Below are 21,358 nucleotides of genomic sequence, written 5' to 3' on the forward strand. Positions count from 1 at the left end.
CAGTGAGATAGAGGATGGTTCTTGGTGTTGAAGATTGTGAGTTCAAGCCTCAGCTTGTGTAACATTTCAATATGAGAAACCAAACTTTTCATAAAGGTCCAGTCCCATGCCAGATGTCCTCAGCTGGAAACACAAGACAATAGTCCTGATGGTGGCGCTACAGCAAACCTCTAAATTTCAAAACTTTGAAAATTCATAACAAATCAACCATATGTGCTACAGCTTTGGAATTTTCACTTTGAAATTTGCTTTTCCATGGCATGGATGGCTACTGTCTGGCACCCTGATGCTTGGCTTAGTCAATTTGTGAAGCCACACATGAACTGTCACTTGCCAATTAGCTCAGTGAGATAGAAGACGGACCTCAGTCTCAGAAGTTGTGAGTGCAAGCCTCAGCTAAGGCAGAATGGACATTCTAATGTGAAAGTCCTATGTTCAGGCATTATGCTATGTGGATTAGAGACTACCAAGGTTAAAATAATTATGATCCAGGCAGTTTTGCGGAGAGACAAATACTCTTTATCAGCACTTTTCCCTGTTATCCTTGTCTCTTTTCCCTGTTTATTTGGCTTAGCTATCAGTCAATATGCAGAGTCTATCCAATAGCTACTTTTACATTTCAAAAAATGTTTTCATCTTTTTCACCATGGATAATGTTTAGCTTTAAGCTAGATCAGGCCAGTCTGTTCATAATTGCTAGCACTTAATATTATTCTTACTTTCTTGTTCATGAGTTTTTTCTTTCCTTTGTATATTATGAGTCTGATCACTTCAGCCACTCATCCACAATTTGAATGGCATGTCACAATTACATGATGTAACTTCTATGTTGTGATATGCTTTGTTTTAGTGTGTGGGTTGCTCAGAATTGCCTAATTTTGCCTAAAATTGCCCGGCCCCCGACCACTGCTGCACAGCAGCTATAATTACATCTGATATCTCTCCTTTGAGAGATTCTGTGTATTTATAAAGAGAGTTTTATGACTTGCTGGGTTGGCTGGACTTTGACCACTTATCAGACAGAAAGCTGAGTCAAACATTAAAGTGCTGGCTGACACTGAGGACCGACAGCATGGTGTTTGAAAGAGTATTTGAAAGAATAAAAGATGGAAGACAAGGTTTTAGTGGGCTGCAGAGCACAGGCACGGAAAGGTATGCTGTTAATTATATTTGCTCTTGTGTCTTACTGACTGTTATATCACAGTTATATGACTTTAGGTTTATGGTTGTCTAAGTAGAGCCAACAAAAACACAGACCTGAGTAAACAATCTCCCAGCATGATCTTTGTGAGCTTTTAATGCATCAAATGAGCCTCCTCAGCAGGTGTCATAGTCAAATTTCCAGTTTTTCTGTGTACTTTTAAGACCTCTTTCACAAGTTGCAATTGAGAAGTTTATTTTTTTTTTTTTTTTTAAAACAACATAACAGCTCATGACAGGATCGAGCTGGAAGCTTTCAACCATAATCCTCAATTATCCTCATCAACAACTGTTTCCAAGGTCCAGAAGGAACTTTTCATTTCCTTCAAATTCACTAAAAAATGTTTCCAGAATCCTGAATTTCAAAATATTTGAGTACATCTTTATTTATTGAATGTGGATTTATGATATAATGATATGTTTGCACTGCTGCTGAATAATCTTGTCTGCTGCCAGGGCATAAGCGCGGTCTTCAGGAGCTGAGGGTCGTCCTTCTGGGGCACGACTGGCTGGAGAAGAGCTTGACAGGAAACACCCTCCTCAGCCGACAGCTGTTTGATACCAGCAGAGACGTGAAGATGTGCGTCAGGAGACAGGGTGTTCTTGACAGCGGCCGTACAGTTATTGTTGTCAACAGCCCTGAAAGGTGCATCCACTACTCTGTCCGAGACCCCGGCCTGGTGAGCGACAACATGGCAACCTGCATGGCCATGTGCCCGCCAGGACCTCACGCCTTCCTCATGATCATACCCATCAGCCCTCACCAAGGCAGAGAGTGGACAGTTGAGGGACCTCTTGAGCTGTTGAATGACACAGTGTGGAGAAACACGATAGCAATATTCACCAGATGTGAGAGGCTTAGAGGATCATCTGTAGAGGGCTACGCTGCAAGACACAGCTTTCTCAAAGCAGTTTTGGAGAAATGTGGACATAGATACCACCTTTTAGACACAAGCATTTGGGGAGACGATGATGATACTCAGGTTGCAGAACTTTTGGAGAAGATTGATGCAGTGGTTGCAGGAAACATAAAAGCAGGAGGAGCTGGTTATGTGACTACAAATGAGGAAGTCTCTAGAATAACTGGGAGGGAAAGGAAAGAGGTAGAGGAGAGGGCGACTCTGAGGCGAATGAATGTGCAGATGGCCAGGAGCACACTCAGATCTCTCATAGGTAAGCTTCTATCAACTAATATTTTTATAAAAACACTGGATCAAATGTGTAATGTGAATGGAGAAACTTACAAAGAATTACCACATAATTCTGCAGTTACTCTTACAGAGCTTTTTAACTCCTTTCAGCTCATTCTTTTGTTTTTTTTCGGCCTGCAAATTTACTACAATTGTTTGGCCACAATAGGCACGTGTTTTCATTTTAAAAAGTAGCTGCAAAAAATGTAGCAGCTAAAGTGCTAGATATTTCCCTCAGTAAATCTGAACTAAAAGCAGAGTGAATATTTACAGCTCTAAATAATTGCTCATGTTGTTTTGTATTTGCTGGATGTGGAAATAGCCGACAGTATGCCATATCAACTTAAAAGAGCTTTTTCAACCAAAATCAGCACACATGTACACAAGTTTTTAAAATATGGGAACCTGCTAAAAATACTGGTGTGTCACACTGGATGTCAAGGACGGGCTGGAAAACAGGTTAGTAAACAGTAGAAAGCAGCATCGTGGCCAGTGAATACATTATGGTGGTTACTTTTTATAGATATATATACATATACAGTACAGGCCAAAAGTTTGGACACACCTTCTCATTCAATGCATTTTCTTTTTTTTCATGACTATTTACATTGTAGATTCTCACTGAAGGCATCAAAACTATGAATGAACACATGTGGAGTTATGTACTTAACAAAAAAGGTGAAATAACTGAAAACATGTTTTATATTCTAGTTTCTTCAAAATAGCCACCCTTTGCTCTGATTACTGCTTTGCACACTCTTGGCATTCTCTCCATGAGCTTCAAGAGGTAGTCAACTGAAATGGTTTTCCAACAGTCTTGAAGGAGTTCCCAGAGGTGTTTAGCACTTGTTGGCCCCTTTGCCTTCACTCTGCGGTCCAGCTCACCCCAAACCATCTCGATTGGGTTCAGGTCCGGTGACTGTGGAGGCCAGGTCATCTGCCGCAGCACTCCATCACTCTCCTTCTTGGTCAAATAGCCCTTACACAGCCTGGAGGTGTGTTTGGGGTCATTGTCCTGTTGAAAAATCAATGATCGTCCAACTAAACGCAAACCGGATGGGATGGCATGTCGCTGCAGGATGCTGTGGTAGCCATGCTGGTTCAGTGTGCCTTCAATTTTGAATAAATCCCCAACAGTGTCACCAGCAAAACACCCCCACACCATCACACCTCCTCCTCCATGCTTCACAGTGGGAACCAGGCATGTGGAATCCATCCGTTCACCTTTTCTGCGTCTCACAAAGACACGGCGGTTGGAACCAAAGATCTCAAATTTGGACTCATCAGACCAAAGCACAGATTTCCACTGGTCTAATGTCCATTCCTTGTGTTTCTTGGCCCAAACAAATCTCTTCTGCTTGTTGCCTCTCCTTAGCAGTGGTTTCCTAGCAGCTATTTGACCATGAAGGCCTGATTGGCGCAGTCTCCTCTTAACGGTTGTTCTAGAGATGGGTCTGCTGCTAGAACTCTGTGTGGCATTCATCTGGTCTCTGATCTGAGCTGCTGTTAACTTGCGATTTCTGAGGCTGGTGACTCGGATGAACTTATCCTCAGAAGCAGAGGTGACTCTTGGTCTTCCTTTCCTGGGTCGGTCCTCATGTGTGCCAGTTTCGTTGTAGCGCTTGATGGTTTTTGCGACTCCACTTGGGGACACATTTAAAGTTTTTGCAATTTTCCGGACTGACTGACCTTCATTTCTTAAAGTAATGATGGCCACTCGTTTTTCTTTAGTTAGCTGATTGGTTCTTGCCATAATATGAATTTTAACAGTTGTCCAATAGGGCTGTCGGCTGTGTATTAACCTGACTTCTGCACAACACAACTGATGGTCCCAACCCCATTGATAAAGCAAGAAATTCCACTAATTAACCCTGATAAGGCACACCTGTGAAGTGGAAACCATTTCAGGTGACTACCTCTTGAAGCTCATGGAGAGAATGCCAAGAGTGTGCAAAGCAGTAATCAGAGCAAAGGGTGGCTATTTTGAAGAAACTAGAATATAAAACATGTTTTCAGTTATTTCACCTTTTTTTGTTAAGTACATAACTCCACATGTGTTCATTCATAGTTTTGATGCCTTCAGTGAGAATCTACAATGTAAATAGTCATGAAAATAAAGAAAATGCATTGAATGAGAAGGTGTGTCCAAACTTTTGGCCTGTACTGTATATATATGTGTGTGTATCTCTTACTTATTCAGTCTCTCTTTCAAAGTTGGTGCCGACCAATTTGGAACGATTTTCGAGTGGCGCTTGAGCAGAAACAGACGGTGTTTTTGGCGACCTATCACTACATCACTTCAGTAAATTGGCTACAATTAGCAGATCAGAGAGACAGAAGAATGAAATAAAGATGAAGTTTAATGTGGAATATATGTGTACAGATTAAGAGATGATTTGTGCTGATAGATTTAACAATATTCTTCAGCGTTAAGACACCAGAGGGAGATTATTTGTGATCCTGGGACATCTGAGCAGCAGGAAGATAAATCCCCCCATGGAGTCTAGACACTGGTGGTGGCTGATGACCAGAGTTGGGTATAACACGTTACAAAGTAACATTAGTGTACTTTGATTACTTTTTGCAGTAACGAGTAACCTAATGCATTAGTTTGCTGTTTGAGTAATCAAATACTTGAGTACATTTTCAAACAAGCCATCAGTTACTTCCGTTACTTTTAGAACGCTGGTCCTTCAGCTCCGAAACAGCAACGACTGTCTTTTGGTTCTAATAACAGAGATAACGTTAAACCTATCAGTCTGAAAGAAGCCACGGAGCTTGTGGTTCGCTACGTGGTCGGAGAAATGCTGCCGTTGTCTACGGTGGAGTCTAAAACAATCTGCAGGATCGTCAGTAAAATCTCCACGATTCAATAGATGGAGGAGGACTTGCTGACAGACAGGTCAGACTCAGGACTTGCATTATGCCTGGTACACACTACACGACTGCCCGTTCTGAAAGTCACTATGTCACATTACATGATTGTGGAGTCCTAAAATTGTGCCGTGACTTGGCCGACAGACATGACACACTACACGATGGTACTCACCAATTATCCCCGCTCACCTTTCATGACGTGTGTGATGTCGTCGGGTTATTATTGTCTTATTTTCATTACTATCATTTGAGTCACTGTGTGTCTGTTCATGTGCCAGCTGAAATGTTGTTGTAGTCACCTAAAAGCGCCAGCAGGTGGCAGGAGCTACATTTGAAGTAAACTATCAAGCTACTGTATCCTCCACAACCAAGTTCCTACAAATGTTTCACAATAAAAGCTCTCAGCCGAGGTTATAAGGGGCTTTTAATCTGAAAGAAATTCAGGAAGTGTTGAGTGAGGTTGAAATGACGACGCGATGTGTTTACTTTATAAAGACAGCAGGAGCAGATAAAAAGTAAATATAAAAACACACAGAGGGATTAATAAATAACGGACCGTCTATAATGTAGTTTGTTTCAAATGAAGCTGGGAGCCTCTGCAGTTGTGGTGAGTAAAAGCTAGGCGGTGATGGGGAGGTGGAGGGTACGCATGGCTGCAGCATGAAAGGACTAAAATAACTAAAATTTCTTAAAATAAAGCTTTCCTTTTTAAAAGAGTTCAGTTACCCCTCACCTGTCCTAACAGATCTCCATGTCACTGTCATTTTTATTGTCAAGTGCATCCAAACATGAGATTCTTCCAATTTAATAATGTTTCCTAAACCCTGACTTTTATTTAAAATCCAGGAGAGTCTCCTCCGATCTCAATGCTTCAAATTCTTATCGTGGGACCGAAGCAGGTTGGGAAGAGCTCAGCTGGAAACACCATTCTTGGGGAGGAAGTATTTCCTGCTGGATATCCAACATCACAGTGCACTGAGAGACAGGGTGATGTTCATAACAAGCGAGTCACTGTGGTTGAGGCTCCTGGCTGGCATGGCAGATACTGCTCACATGACACTCCACAGGAGGTACAACAACAGATTACCCACAGTACATCTCTGTGCTCCCTTGATCCCCATGCTGTCCTGGTGGTCGTACGCAGCGATGAGACTTTCACTGAAACAGATCGCTTGAAAATGGAGGAACACTTAATCCTTGTTGGAGTTTGGGCGTGGGCTCGAGCCATCGTGTTGTTTACTTGGGGAGACAAGCTGGGAGTCACCCCCATTGAGAAGCACATTGAGAGATGGCCTGCCCTTCAGTGGTTGGTGGACAAATGTGGGAATAGATATCATGTTTTTGATAACTCAGACAAGGTTGGAGACCTTCAGGTTAGGGAACTGCTGGCAAAGATTGAGGAAACAGTGGTGGGAAATGATACTGGACACTTGTTGCGTGGTTTTATGACACTCCAAGAAAGCAACAGGCATCTGGATCTGATCTCCAAAAAGAAAGCAAGACAGCTAAAGAGGGCAAGGAAGGACAATGATCTGCTGAGGCAAACAGTCGAGCAGAAGGAGAGGGTAGTACAGGACATGATTAAAACAGCTAAAGGGAAAGATGAGCAGATTGAAGCTCTGAAGGCAGCAGCAGAGAGGAAAAATAAAGACTATGAAGAAGAGATTGGCAGAAGATTAGCGGAGGCTGAGAGGGAGAACAACCAGCTCAAACAAGTCATTATGGGCAAAGACAGAATAATAACAAGCTTGCGTGAAAGATGTGCTGTGAAAGATGATGTGATTAAAGCTACAAAGCAAAGCAGTGAGCTGGAAAAGGAAGAGCTGGAGGAGAGAGTGAAGGAATGGGAGCAAGAGATGGCACCCTTCAAGAAAAATTGTGAGGAGAAAGATAAAGAGCTGGATCAAATGATGATCAATCACAAAAGAGAAGCAAAAAATTTTAAAGAAACAATAGAACAGCTGAAGAGAGAAAAAGAGGATATAAAGAAGGTGCTGGAAGCCACAATTGAAGGGATGCAGAGGCACTATCAGAAAAAAGACACCAAAAAAGAGATGAACACTGTGTGCTCTAACAAAGGTCACAGCAGCACAGAACCTGAGTGAGATGATCCTGAGTCTGGTGTAGTTATGTGAGGCCTTGTCTACACGTACATGGTATATTTGAAAACATAGCTTTTTGCAATGCATGTTGGCCCTTCATCCACACACAAACAGTTTTAGGTCACTGAAAATTGATCTCTTGTAAAACTCTGGGGTTGAGATTTCAGACACTGGGTCTCATTCATGAAATGTTAATAAATCTGTGAGTAGGCCTGCACATAAAAAACCTTGGTACTAAAAACTTACACTGGATTCATGAAGGCCGCGGAACATTCGGATTTGATCGTAGGCATGTGTGTATGTTTATGAATGCCAATTAATCGTTAATTGACCGTGCACTCCCCCTTGTCAGTGGTTAGCATACATGCCCACCCATAAGTAGCCAGTGACTACCATGTATGAAGGTGATAATTACTATGGATAGTAATTGTCAAAGAAAGAGATAGAGAAAAAGAAAAACTGAAAGACTGAAATTATTTTAGGTGAAGTGGGGTTGAAAAAAGCATTTTAGTTTCTTCTCTTAGTAGTGGTGTGACAGGGACAGGTAAATCACAGGCCTGGAAGGAGGTAGTGGGTGCTGTTAACTCCGTGTCATCTGTAAGAACCATCCAAAAAGTTAAGCGAAAATGGTTGGGTATGAAACTAGATGCAAAAAACACACAAGTACACACAAAAAAAACACAACAACTACAGGAGGCTCTCCCCAGTCACAGCTCTCTGCTGCAGAGGAGCACATTGCTTGCATCATTGGAGAGACCTCTCTGTCAGTTTGCCCTAAGCCTTGCATTACAATTAAAACATCTTAATACAGGCAGTCTAATATAGGCAGTAAACCACCACCAAGTAAGATAGTCTCTCTCCAACTCTCTGCCAGATTCGGGTTCACCAGCTGCCCAGTGTGAGCGGAGACAGACGCCAAATTGCTTTCCCACATCCACAAGTCTTATTAAACCAAGACTCAATTTGAAATTATGTTTACATCCCCCACGTTGCATCTCTGATAATTATATTAAACAAAAATGACATGCAGTTTGGGGCTGCAGTGCGTAAAGAGGGCAGAGGAGGAGCGTGTTGGTTTGTTATTTTATCTATTCAGAGAACAGGGGTTTCCAATTTTGTATCAAATCCATTGAAATAAATCATTCTCATTTTTAAGAACCCCAACGCCATCTGTGTATTGTTAACATAACAGAGCACAATGCAAAATAAAACTGTAATTTCTAATAATGATAAGCAAAATTAATGTGCAATATCTTGTTTACACAAGCACTACGAGCAGTCAGAAGCAGGCGTAGACTTCGTTGGTACCTATGAAAAGATCGGAGCTACACACATACAGTATAGATGAATGCCGAAATACTCTAAATTTCCTTCTGTGAACAGTTTACACACAAATTCCTTCTGCTCACGTTTCATGAATGAGACCTACTCTTTTTTTTTAGTGTTGACGTGTAGACAGGGAAAACAGAGTTTTTGGATTGTAATGTCAGAGTGCACACCGTTATCTCCTTTGTGTGGTGTCACAAATGAGGTGACATTTCCTGCAATGGCAGCTGTGACCAAAATAGTGCTGGCTTTAACCTTGCTAACTTTTTCACATATTGTAAAACTTAAATTAAAAGCCTACTCCCAATTTAACGCACAGTCCCTTTGACGAGCCTGGTGTGGCTACACATTTTGACAAATTAATACCTGTGTCATTTAGACACCTGGTCTGGTTGCCTAGTTGTTCATTTTTATAGAAGTTCTTTGTATGTATAAAAACAGGTTGTTGGCTGGTCACTTAGGCTTACATTCGTTAGTTGTTTAGGTCGCACATACAAATATGAATGTTTAAAGTTTTGTCAATATGGAGATGCTACACATCATTAGCTCAGTTGGATTCTCAGGTTTTTAAAACCACGAGCACCAGAGAAGACCGTTAATTCACTCAGCTTTAGCAACAAGACAATAACAAACAAATGGAGACTCACCTCCTCTGACGCGGTCATAAAGCCAGAGTATGTGTCCATTCCTTGATTACACGCTAAGTTATTCATATTCCTTTAGTCCATAAAGATCCAGCAATCAAAAGAATCAAAAGGGTTTTTCATAAATATTGTTTTAAAGCAACACAATGGAGTTTTTGAGCCCTCAAAATATATATCCAAGATCTTTTTGATGGAACATCAACTCACAATAGGTTGGATGACACCTCCATCATTGCTTAAGAGCGTCTGTTTCACTTGCACTGGCACTATGCAGTTTTGGGGTTCGGGTAGGAACCCAGACACAAAAAGGACTACAAAATCTGGCTGCTTTACGGCATATGTCATATCCCCCTCCTCTCTTTAGAGTAGCGTAGCTGAACCGAGGTGAACTAAGTTAGATGTGGTTGTCATGGCTGAAGCGACAAAGAAAAGGAAGAAGGTGAGGGTGGTGTCTGAGGAGACAAAGAAAAGAAAACGAGAGAGCGATTAAACAAGAGCTCAATGAAGGATTAATATTGGCCCGGCTTTCACATGCTGGCGAGAGCTGAAAGAGGAGGAGGGATGCTCGACTGATGGTGACCTGGCGCTGTTACTGCAGGAGTCATAAGACTCACTGTCTGCATGTCGGCTGCCTCAGGTACATTTTAAGATAAAGTGTTAGCCTACATACAGACAGCTTTCATTTTAGTTTGTCTTTAACTGTTTGCTGTTAGCACCGCAAGCGCGATGTGCTTGTGTCGACTACGATCGTAAATCATAATAGCGGTGAATGAGAGACTGCATACAGAGCAGATTGAAATGTGGCTTTCTACATGCTGATCACATGTATTGATAAAATATTGGCTTGGCTGGCAGAGGTTCACTTACTTACAGTAACAAGCGTAGTTGTCGTCAACTAGAGTAATCTTGACGTTATATTCCCTTCATCTGCTGTTGTCTGACTTCACTCTGTTGAGTTTGTGTGTTTGTGTGTGCGCACGCTGTGAGGAGGAGGAGGTCAGCCCTGACATGCAGAGAGCAACTCATTTCTGAGTTTAGAAAATGAATAAATAAATAAAGCAATCGGCCTAATCATGTGTGTACAAAATGCTATAAGGCTACTTTACCTGGTCTGAAGACATGATGATCGCGCATTACACGGCCAGCTTCAGGAAGTTCACCGGTATTGTTGTCTTGTCAACAAATGCACGCTCAGAAAGATTTTTGCGACAGTTGCAACAGACAATACCGTTTTTGTCTGTGGGGATCCCGTGAGATTTGATTGACTGTTTGACCAAGTTCTTCTTACCTTACGTGGCTTAAAAGTTATGGCTATATCTCTCCTGTTGGTTTAGTAAGCTGACAATGCTTCAGTTTTGTTTTGCTTTTCATTTGGACTGGGATTTTTTTATTACATTACATTGTGTGGACAGGATTTTTCTTTCTTTTTTTTTATCCTAGAATGAAAGAGATAAAAAAAAACAAAACGTTTTCACAAATACCTATGCCTGTGTGGACTAGGCCTGAGTAAACGTCTCTAACCTCTTTAAGTTACAGAGACAGAACAGAAAAAGGTGGTGGTGTTGGACAATGACATCATGTCACATGAGAAGGTGAGTGAAAATATCTGTTTTCAACATTATTGCAAAACAATTAATAAGCCCATGTAGATTAATCTTGGTTGATAACTGTATAAGGGGAGGAGCCCAAAACAAGTGACCTCTGTCAAATTTATTCATGACCATGTCACAAAGCAAGCTCAGATTTATCCTTTGGCGAGTGTGAATGTATTCAGCAGATGTGGCTCATGATAAACAGCTTTATATTACTTTATGCACGATTAGAAATTTAATCCCAACTGCAGTGCCACAGAAACTGTCGGTGCCTTAAATATCCACAGCACGTCCCTGGGACTCATTCATTAGTTTCTGAGGAATTTTGTCATGAGCTAGGGGCCTGCTTGGCAGTTGTTTCATAATCAGGGTCTGCCTGTCCGAGGTTCACATACTTTTTGCACATTTGAGATAATCAGTTGACGAAATATAGTCAGACATAAGCACATATTTTAATCAGCTGTAGGATACTGTGCACTGATACTACTGAGTGTTTGGATACCAGCCTGTCACATTACCTAACACAGTGATTCTTATTGGGTCCATAGAACGAGACTGCAAACCAAGAGGGGCAACTTAAGGCTGACTGCACTCTGTCGTGGCTGAGGGCTGGAGGCGCCGCACTGGGAGCTGCATTTGGGGCCCTTGCTGGCTCATCCAGGGTGGCAACAGGGTTGAGTACCCGGTCAGCTGTTGGGGCTGCAGCTGGGGCTCTGCTGGGCAGCTTACTGGTCCAAAGAGTCAAGCTCCAGCAGGGGAAAATGTAGTCAGACACCAGTGGTGTGTACTGGCTACCTGGCATACCAGGACAAATCCACATCAGTCAGCTGGTTTAAAAGATTCAAATTTTTACTAGCCCTGTGGCCCTCTCTGTGTGCCTGTCATTCATGAGAGCTTGCTACGTGTGTTCCAGGACTAAGTTCACTGGCCAATTAAAACCAAGTTATTTAAACTTGTGTTTACATCATAGGCCCTGTAGCCTATTAGGTCACTATTTTTGCAGCTGTAAAATGGTGGATGAAGGAAAAAGGTATCCACCAAAATAGCCGAAACATCTCTAATCAAATGATACCTGCATTCAATTCTCTTGCACCGGGGTCTGATCCCAGACCATTGCGACTCCCTGTTGGATCAGCAACTTTCTGTTGCTGCCATCTCTAGAGACGCTGTCCTTCCAGTAAGTAGTTTAGCATCTGCCCAGTTAGCATGAGCTAACACATCAGCAGATAACAGAAATTTTTAAATGTACTTTTACAAAGATTGATTGCTCCACAAGTGACAAACTGATGTTTGCTCTCATTTCCACTGACTGCAATAGTGTACGTAAAGAAAGAATTCAAAATATTGTTAAAAATTCTGTGTTTGAAATACGATTCTGAAAATTTACCACACTAGTTCTACCATGGCAAAATATTTGTCTTTTTTCCCTGAACACTGGAGATTTATTTGCTGTGGCTGTTTACACTGAAACATTATGATGCACTGTGGGTCAAATTTTTTATATTTTAAAAATCTGGCAGTCGGAGGATACTGTGTGGCAAGATTGATGACAGTTGAAAATGTGGGAGGAGACAGGTTTAATTAGATTTACAGTTTTTGAGAAAAACCTTCATAAATCCTGCAGTTCAAAGCATCTGAGCATTACTGCTGAAATGGGGCTACAATTTGGTGAATATTGCAAAATTGTAAAACGTGATTGATTTGTCATGACTTTTCAAGTTTCTAACTTTAGACGGTTGCAATAGCGCCACCATCAGGACTATCAGCCCATAAAATTTAAGTAGAGGAACCTTGGCATAGGAAGGGACCTATGTGCAAAGTTGTGTTTATTTAGATGCATGGACAGTATGATTTCATGGAAAGAAGAAGAATAATAATACTAATATTGGCAAAACAAAAGGGACCAAGGGACCTTGTGGCTTTACAAATGTTTTGTCAACTAAAAAGATGAACCCTTGCTAACAGAGATAAGGCAGGCATGTGTACACACATGACTGCGTAGCCACTTTTGACTCCAACACTATCATCATGTTTGCTGACGACACAGCTGCGGCGGGCCCGATCACATATAACAATGAAAAGGCATATATTACAGAGGCAGAGGACCTTACCCCCTGGTATCAGTACAACAACCTCTTCCTTTTGGGAAGACTAAGGAGATGATAGGGGAGCGTATCTATGTTTCCAGGGTTCTATGTTTCCCGGGTTCTATGTTCCCCACTTAACCCTGCAAAAAAGGTTCTATGTTCCCCGCTTACACAAAAAAGGTTCTACGTTTCCCAGGTTCTGTGTTGCCCGCCCAACCAAGCAGGAAACATAGAAGCTTTTTTGCAGGGTTAAGTGGGGAACATAGAACCCGGCAAACATAGAACCCTGGAAACATAGGGATGACCCCGATGATAGTGGAGTTTGGGAGGAAGCTGCAAAGGAACTACTCTCCAATTTCACTAGAATTGTATTTTATACAATTTCATGTGTCAAAGAAATTGATAATGACGAAATTGTAATAAATGGTTTTATTTCAAATAAAATAGACATTTGCATTCTTTTAAATATGCTTTCTTGATATTGTGGAACATTTAGAGAAGCATTCTTTAACATAAAAATGATGCAACTTAAAAATGAGCTGGTTGATTTGTATCAGATTGGATACTACTATATGACTGATGGGGGATAAATCAAATGGAAAAAACACAGTATGTTTGAGAAAATGTACAGACATGCAAATGTACAAATAATGTAACTTATCATACCCACCACACCATAATGTAACATTTAATTTCATTGGCACTCTAGTTGAGTCAGAAAAAGAAAAGAGGCAGTGTTTGTTTTAAGAAAAATGTTTCAAAAAAAAAAAAAAAATACTAGCAAAGGATAAAACAAATACTTAAGATTATACTTGCAATCAAGTTGCACAGACTTTGAAATATGAATTTGAAAATAAATAAATAAAAATCTTGATTATGGAGTACTAGCCATTATGACATGTATGTATAAGTATGTAACATGGCTCAGAGACAGTCAAATCAGACATGAACAGGAATTTGAAGGGAATAATGATATGAAATAAACACTGTAGTTATTTTTATCCCATGTGAACATTCTGAAATAACTTGAAATTGCTAATCCTTGATTACTTTGTCTCGACATTTTCTTTCCTTTCTTGAATAAAACCAAGAACTCTACTGCGAATTTTGGTCAGTGTTAATCCATATACCAGAGGATTCAAAACTGGAGGAATTAAAAACATTTTTATTGCCATGAAGTTCCGAAGGCCCTGTGATGACATTCTCGAACCAAATCGAGTGTACATTAAATCAAAAAGCACAGCAAAGGCAAAACTGAATAAAGAGACTAAATGTGGAATGCATGTTTGCATAAACTTCTTCCTGCCCTGTTGGGATGTTAGACATGTTCTAACCAGGTACATATAAGACCACAAAAGAAAGAAAAAATGGACAACATAAATAGTAATGTTGACATATGCAATGCTTGTATTTGCTATGGAGGCAGAGCAAGCTAGTTTATCAATGAGTATGTTTGAACAGTAAAGTTTAGGTATGTGTGAGCTGCATAACTTTGACTGGAAAATTGTCACTGTGTTAGTGAACATGCATAAAAGAGGTAAAAGCCAAGAGAAGGCAACTAAGAGAGATATTCTTTGTGTAGTCATCACAGAGTGGTACATTAGTGGATGACATATAGCCACATATCTGTCATAGGCCATAACAGCTAGAATTGATAAGTCACTTCCAATTGAAGAGTATATCACAAAACTCTGCAGGAGACATCCAGCATAAGAGATGACATGAGTGGTAGAAAGAAGATTCATGAGGAATTTGGGGTAAAAGCCTGCTGTCCCATAAAGTCCACTGATACACAGATTGCACAGGAAAATATACATAGGCTCGTGAAGTTTTCGGTCCACAGTGATGGTTATAATCACAACAACATTTACTATCCAAATAACTGAGTAACACAGTAAAGTGAGAACAAAGAGAATTATTCTATGTTGTACTGTGTAATTTAATCCTGAAAGCCTAAAAAATGTTACTACAGAGGCATTATCCATTAAACTATGTCAGCTGGCACAATTTCAGTTATTTAGATCTAGTAATAATTCATACCTCAACATGTGCAGATTATAAAGAATGACATCTAAGAGGCATCTCTTACGTACTGTTCCTGAGTTGCTGGTGCAGTAAACATCCTGTGCCGAGTGTCTCTGACTGCACCACTGTTGGTTATTCTCTTTAAATTACCTCTCTCTGGTGATACAATCCACACTGGGAATTCAAGCAGTGGTGGTTGGAGAAAAATAACTAAAATACAGTTTCTCGTAGTTAATATGTAGTGGGAGGGAAAAAAAACTGCAAACTTGCATATCAATGTGAGATTTTAAACTTTTAATGAGTGTTTGGCATTGGGAAAAAGTTTTATGGAGGGTAACTTTTATGTATTTGATAGTAAAGACGAATGTAAATACCAACTTATTGGAACTTCATTTTTGTAGTTTTGGCCATCATTTCTTTGAGTAATATTGAAATTACACTTGCCAAGTTAATTGCTTAGATCTGGGAACACATCTGGGAACTGGGAACACAGCAACATTGCTCAAAAAAAGTCTGACATTGAAAAAGATATGAAATGTTAGTTACATACACCTAATGATGCATTCGGACACATCTTCAGTGATAGTACTTGGGATCAATGGGTGTTTCGGATCTTTCAACTTCAGATAACTTCTTCCAGGCAACCTGACCAGGAGTGATCAGTTCTATCCCCCACACAGGCTTCGCCCTCTACTAGACTCTACGGGTAATACTCCTTCAGTCAGGAGCATGCATTTATACACTGCTGTCTGGCAGCAGAAGATGGTATGTGGCCTCTGACTGAGGTCTGACAACATGCTCCAACACTTTAGGCCCCTAACACAGGGGAAACACGTGTTAGTGAAGTCCAAAAATCCCACCACCGTGGTTTACATCAACAGGCAAGGTGGAGTTCGGTCTGCCGTCCTGTTGTGGATTGTGGAAAGCCTGTGGTTGTGGGCTGCAGAGGCCATTTGACTGTAAAGGCTCTTCACGTTCCGGGACTGGAAAACAGGGGTGCCGACCTCATGTTGAAGGGCTGTCCCCTTACCAGATGAGTGGAGGCTGTACCCACAGGTGGTAAGGGAGATCTGAACTCGGTTCGGGAAGGCGGAAGTGGATCTGTCACCGGCTGACGCAACATTCACAGCCTGCTATGGTTATTGCCTGGCACCACAAGAAGATTTCCGCTGGGGTTGGACACGTTTGCACAGGTGCTGTGGCGAAGAAAGCTGCACCTAGGAACTCACTCTCAATCCCTCTGCTAGCGATCTGTTTGACGAAGATCCGCAGTCTCCTGAAGTCCCTGAGTTCTCTCCATCTGCTCCATCCATTCAGTGCTGCCAGCAACCCTGGTTGTGCACGGACATTCACATTCCCTGATGCTTCAGCATTCATCCTACCACAACTTCAATGTCGTTGGTCCCTCGCCTTCCAGCAGCTCACCATCAGGTACTTGGCATCCTAGGGACGTCGTCCCCTTGAGACGCCTCTCGCTTACATGCTTGTGGTCCAGGCGTTCATATGACAGGAGATACCACCATGAGTAGTATTCACCACGCCACCACTCCAATCTGGACTCAAACATATCCAAATGAACAGTCGCTTGCTTAAAGCACACCCTCATTGAGCAAAATATCACTTTCCACCACCCCGACGAGAAAGCCAAACTATTCAAGCTGCTCATATACACCCAGCAAAATGCCACTCTGGCTCTCCAAACTCCAAGACCACTTCTAGGCTCCCAGCGTTGTGCCCGCAGCCACGCCGATGATGTCACGATGCAGTCCACCAATGCCGAGGAAGCTCAGCCTTCAGGGTCAGAGCTGGATGACTACTTGTCTCTGACTCTTCATCTGAGTTTGTGGTTTGGTGGCAGTGGGTTCTACACTTACCACATTGTTTTTGCATCCCTAGCTGATGGTCACCTCCAACAATTTAATTAAAGCACATTCCAGGGAACACTAGATCCTGAACTGTATTATTGTGCTTTCGCCTCTTGTCCCTCCTTGTGCTGCAACCTGTGTGGTGTGCCATCCCATCTAGCCTCAGCATGCACCCTCACAGCCTCTCTAGCCTGCACCTCAGCCCTAAATAAAGAAAGCTCTGCCATTCTTAGGAGCGTACCCTCCGCAGCCCCGCACCACCCATCACCCCTAAACCTGTCAACATCCTGCCAACCACCCCCGGCCCCATCCCCAAAGGCGTGGATAAAAGAAAAGAGGAAGACCAGTCCTGTACCAGAATGGAAGGATGGTCTGTAATAACTTCAACGATCTTGAATGCAATGATTCAAGTTGTTGATTCCTCCACACCTCCACTCCTTCTGCGGAGCCCATGCCCGAACAACTTGTTCCTCATCGAACCTTGCACAGCCTATCACATCAATGCTCTTGCTACTGCCTTAAAAGAACACCCAGACAACTAGTTCATAAGCTTTCTCACCCAAGGTTTCACACACAGCTTCCACCCAGGTTTGCAGGTAATGCCAGAATCATCCTACACATGCCACAATTTGTTATCAGCTATCTCTGATCCCGACACAGTGGATAAACTATTAGACAAAGAGGTTGAAGAAGCATTCATGATCAAACCATGTTCTACCCCACCTTTCCCCACATTCAGAATCAGTCCAATAGGCATAGCTACCAGGAAATATTCAGGAAAAAAGAGACTCAGTATAGATCTCCCCACAGCTCCACTGTCCCCAGCATCAATAGCCTTATACTCAGCCCAGACTTTTCCATGCAGTATACATAAATCAACCATGCCATCTCCCTCATACACCGCGCAGGCCAAGGACCCTGGTTATCCAAGGCCAACATTACAAGTGGTTTTTGGCATCCTCTGGAGGGGTGAATACTACTCCACAGGCTATGGCGAAGTCACGCTATGGCGTAGGTTACGGCGTAGGCTCTACGTCGACGTGGAGCCTACGCCGTAGCTACGGTGTCAACGCAGAACTATATGAATCCATGAACCCATTCATGACTACTTAAACTCAAGACTAGCCAGCAAAGCTTCTCCTTAAGACCCTCTGTTTGTCTCAGAGACAGGCCAAGTTCACACCCACTTCTGGTTTCACCCAACACTTTCGCCAAATTCGTACCAGATCTGGAACACTCCCCGAGCTATACTCAGGACTTTCCTTTGGTATCACGGCCACCTCCACCATTTCCAGGCAGGGAATCCCGGACCATATAATTAAAATCCTTGGCTGCTGGTCTTCTCGGGCGTACCTCACCTGCATCCGCAATGATCTTAACAATATCAGAAACGCACATATGCACCATTCATCATGCTCTATTCATAGTAGAGCAGGCAAAGAGATGACTCCTCCACTCTATCTCAACTTACCTGGTTCAGTTGCGCCCTCCTCCCTTCAGCCAACACCAGACCGTCATCAGGTTCCACCTGTCTGCAACCCTAATTTCTCCAATCATTCCTCCCACCTTCCTTTCCTTCCTGACCCTACATCCCATAACCCTCAGTCCTTCATCCCACATCCCTCAACCCTCATCGTTTCATCCCATATTCTGCGATCTGCTTCCCTACTTCCCTCAACCCACATCCCCATTATACATTACACCTAATAAACTAATAGCAATCTATAACTCTATTGGTGTTGTCTTTGTTAGTGAAAGGAAGTTTTAGAAATAAGTTCGGGAACAAAGACCACACCATAATCTCATCCATTTCCACGCTAAAAAAGTATTTAAGCACACCTTATCCGTTTCCTCCTCTTTGACTCCTTTCTCACATCCCTCCCCCAAAAACACCCTTTTTTTGTTTTTCTTTTTGCTGTTATCTTCCCCTTTTCTATCTCACAAGAGGGCTCTATCCATAGAAGAGCAGGCGAAGAGATGACTCCCTAACTCTATCCCAACTTACCTGGTTCCGTTGCGCCCTCCTCCCTTCAGCCGACACCAGACTGCCATCAGATTCCACCATTCACCTGTCTGCAACCCTAATTTCTCCCATCATTCCTCCTACCTTTCTTCCTTCCCTGTGCCGACATCCCCTCATTCCTCCATCCCACGACCCTCATCCCTTCATCCCACATTCCTCAACCCTCATCACAAATCCCTTGACCCTCATCCCTTCATCCCACATCCCTCGATCCGCTTCCCTACTTCCCTCAGGCCTCATCCCAATCATCCATTATACCTAATAAACTAATTGCAATCTATAACTCTATTGCCGTGGTCTTTGTAGTGAAATTACAGTGAAAGTAGGCTTTAGTGTAAAATGTAAACTTCATCAGCCAAAAATGAAGTAATGAGATGTTGGAGAACAGCACACCCACTTGTATTTACTAAAGTAGCCATTTTAAACAGATTTATACAAATTCAAATTAAAGGAACATTTACACGTATTCAGTTACATAAAGGTGTCTTTTGGAAGTCGACTGCTTTGCTTAGATTGTATTCCCTAACTATTTTACACAGCCATCACTTGACAGATTTCATGTTTATAATATCATTAATAATACATCTGAACCTACTTTAATTGATATTAAAAAACATGCACATATTAAAGATTATGCTTGGCATCAATATGAAAATCACACAGTAGATGATGGTTTCCTAGTCTAGAGATGTTTACAGCACAGAAACTCCATAATTCTATTTCTTATTTGTGTCAATTTGAAACCATATATCAGGGGATTGAACAGTGGAGAAATGAGGAGAAATACAATCTCCATAAAGTTCTGGGCACTTTGTGGTAAATCTTTTGAGCCAAATCGCATATACAACAAATCAAAAAGCAAACACATAGAAAAAGAGAGTAAACAGAATAAATGTGGCAGACATGTTTGTATAAACTTTGTTATGTTTTCTCTGGATGTTAGACATGTTCTGATCAAATATACATATGACCAAATAATAAAGACAAAATGGCCAGAATAAAAAGTAAAATTAAAGGCTGGGATTGCAACATTTGCTATGGAGGCAGAACAAGCTAGTCTACCAATCAGCCAATTTATACAGTAGATTTTTGGTATGTGTGAGCCACATAATCTTGATCTTGATATTGTAACTGAACCCATGAACACCAAATAAATGGGTACAAGCCAAGCAAAAAATACAAACACACAAACTCTCTGTTTAGACATCACAGAGTGGTACACCAGAGGACGACATATAGCCACATATCTGTCATAGGCCATCACAGCTAGAAAAGAAAACTCCGCATTGGCGGAAGAGCGCAACACAAAACCCTGCAGAAGGCATCCAGCATAAGAGATGACATGAGTGGTAGACAGAAGATCCATGAGGAATTTGGGGTAAAAGCCTGCTGTTCCATAAAGTCCATTAATACACAGATTACACAAGAATATATACATAGGCTCATGAAGTTTTCTGTCCACAATGATGGTTATGATGAGAGCAACATTTACTGTCCAAATGACTGAGTAACACAGTAAAGTGAGAGCGAAGATAATTATTCGGAGCTGCACTGTGTAATTTAATCCTGAAAGCACAAAAAAGGTTAGTACAGAAACATTATCCATTAAAGTCTATCAGCTGGCACAATTTAATTCATTTAGATCTAGTATCCTGACAAACCTCCCCATGTGCAGATCATGTAGTGTGACTTCAGAGAAACAGCTTTGACATACATCTGCTTGAGTTGCTCATGCAGCAGCCCTGTAATGCTCTCAGCCTGTGCTGAGAGTCTCTGACTGTACCTGGGTTGGTTCTTCCGTTTAAATCAGCTTTCTTTGATGACTAAACACAAACTGGGAATTCAGTTTGATGTCACTTAAATACAGGTTGTTTGAGTTGACGGTTTGAATATATGAAATGACAGTCATAATTTATGAAATAAAACTTAAGAATATTGAATGAATGTTGTCATCAGGGTGCTGGCATCATCACCTTTACAAAGGGTTAAACAAATGATTTTACTTTTTTACAACAATTCCAATGATTGAGTGGATTGGGTGTTAATTATCTTTTCATTACTTAGGATTGCTGATACCAGATTTTGTGCTGACTCACTCCAAGACTGACTCTACTTACAGCAACATCCATACCAATTAACCCTTTGAAACATGCGAAGAAGACAATCAGCAACAAAAGGAGAAAATTAATAACAAGAAAATTAGTTAATAAATACATAAAAAAGAAAATTAAAAACAACCAACCAAACAAGGAAATGATATGGGAAAAGTGCATAAAATTGTGATAATTTTATACCACAATTTTACATATGTAATAATAATATTTATAAATAGAATTTTTCCCTAGCGTTTTACCCTATTTTCCAATGTGCTCAGGGCAGAGACCAGCACTGCTCGGTTACCCGCAAAAACAGCTGATTTGTGGGTGT

At 41.5% G+C, this 21,358-nt stretch overlaps 3 protein-coding genes across 4 annotated transcripts; 1 reads left to right on the forward strand and 2 right to left on the reverse strand.

The window, feature by feature from the left end:
- Positions 1 to 1,031: 1,031 nt before the first annotated feature.
- Positions 1,032 to 13,899, forward strand: LOC117249545 (GTPase IMAP family member 8-like). 2 transcript variants are annotated; one of them, XM_033615271.2, is made up of 5 exons: positions 1,032 to 1,152; positions 1,657 to 2,373; positions 6,114 to 6,337; positions 10,870 to 10,931; positions 11,480 to 13,899. In XM_033615271.2, the coding sequence occupies exons 1-5, from the start codon at positions 1,107 to 1,109 to the stop codon at positions 11,535 to 11,537; spliced, it is 1,107 nt and encodes a 368-aa protein (XP_033471162.1). In that variant the 5' UTR covers positions 1,032 to 1,106; the 3' UTR covers positions 11,538 to 13,899. The 2 variants fall into 2 exon arrangements, with proteins under 2 accessions (XP_033471162.1, XP_078030526.1); XM_078174400.1 differs by having other exon boundaries at positions 6,114 to 10,931.
- Positions 13,288 to 15,048, reverse strand: LOC117250724 (olfactory receptor 1P1-like). The gene has a single exon (XM_033616721.2). It carries the CDS (start codon positions 15,001 to 15,003, stop codon positions 14,065 to 14,067), a length of 939 nt encoding a protein of 312 aa, XP_033472612.2. The 5' UTR covers positions 15,004 to 15,048; the 3' UTR covers positions 13,288 to 14,064.
- A 4,554-nt stretch (positions 15,049 to 19,602) lies between these two features.
- Positions 19,603 to 20,635, reverse strand: LOC144466859 (olfactory receptor 6E1-like). The gene has a single exon (XM_078174401.1). It carries the CDS (start codon positions 20,535 to 20,537, stop codon positions 19,614 to 19,616), a length of 924 nt encoding a protein of 307 aa, XP_078030527.1. The 5' UTR covers positions 20,538 to 20,635; the 3' UTR covers positions 19,603 to 19,613.
- Positions 20,636 to 21,358: the final 723 nt, after the last annotated feature.

Source organism: Epinephelus lanceolatus, chromosome 14 (assembly GCF_041903045.1).
Source record: "Epinephelus lanceolatus isolate andai-2023 chromosome 14, ASM4190304v1, whole genome shotgun sequence".
Taxonomy (NCBI): Eukaryota; Metazoa; Chordata; class Actinopteri; order Perciformes; family Serranidae; genus Epinephelus; species Epinephelus lanceolatus.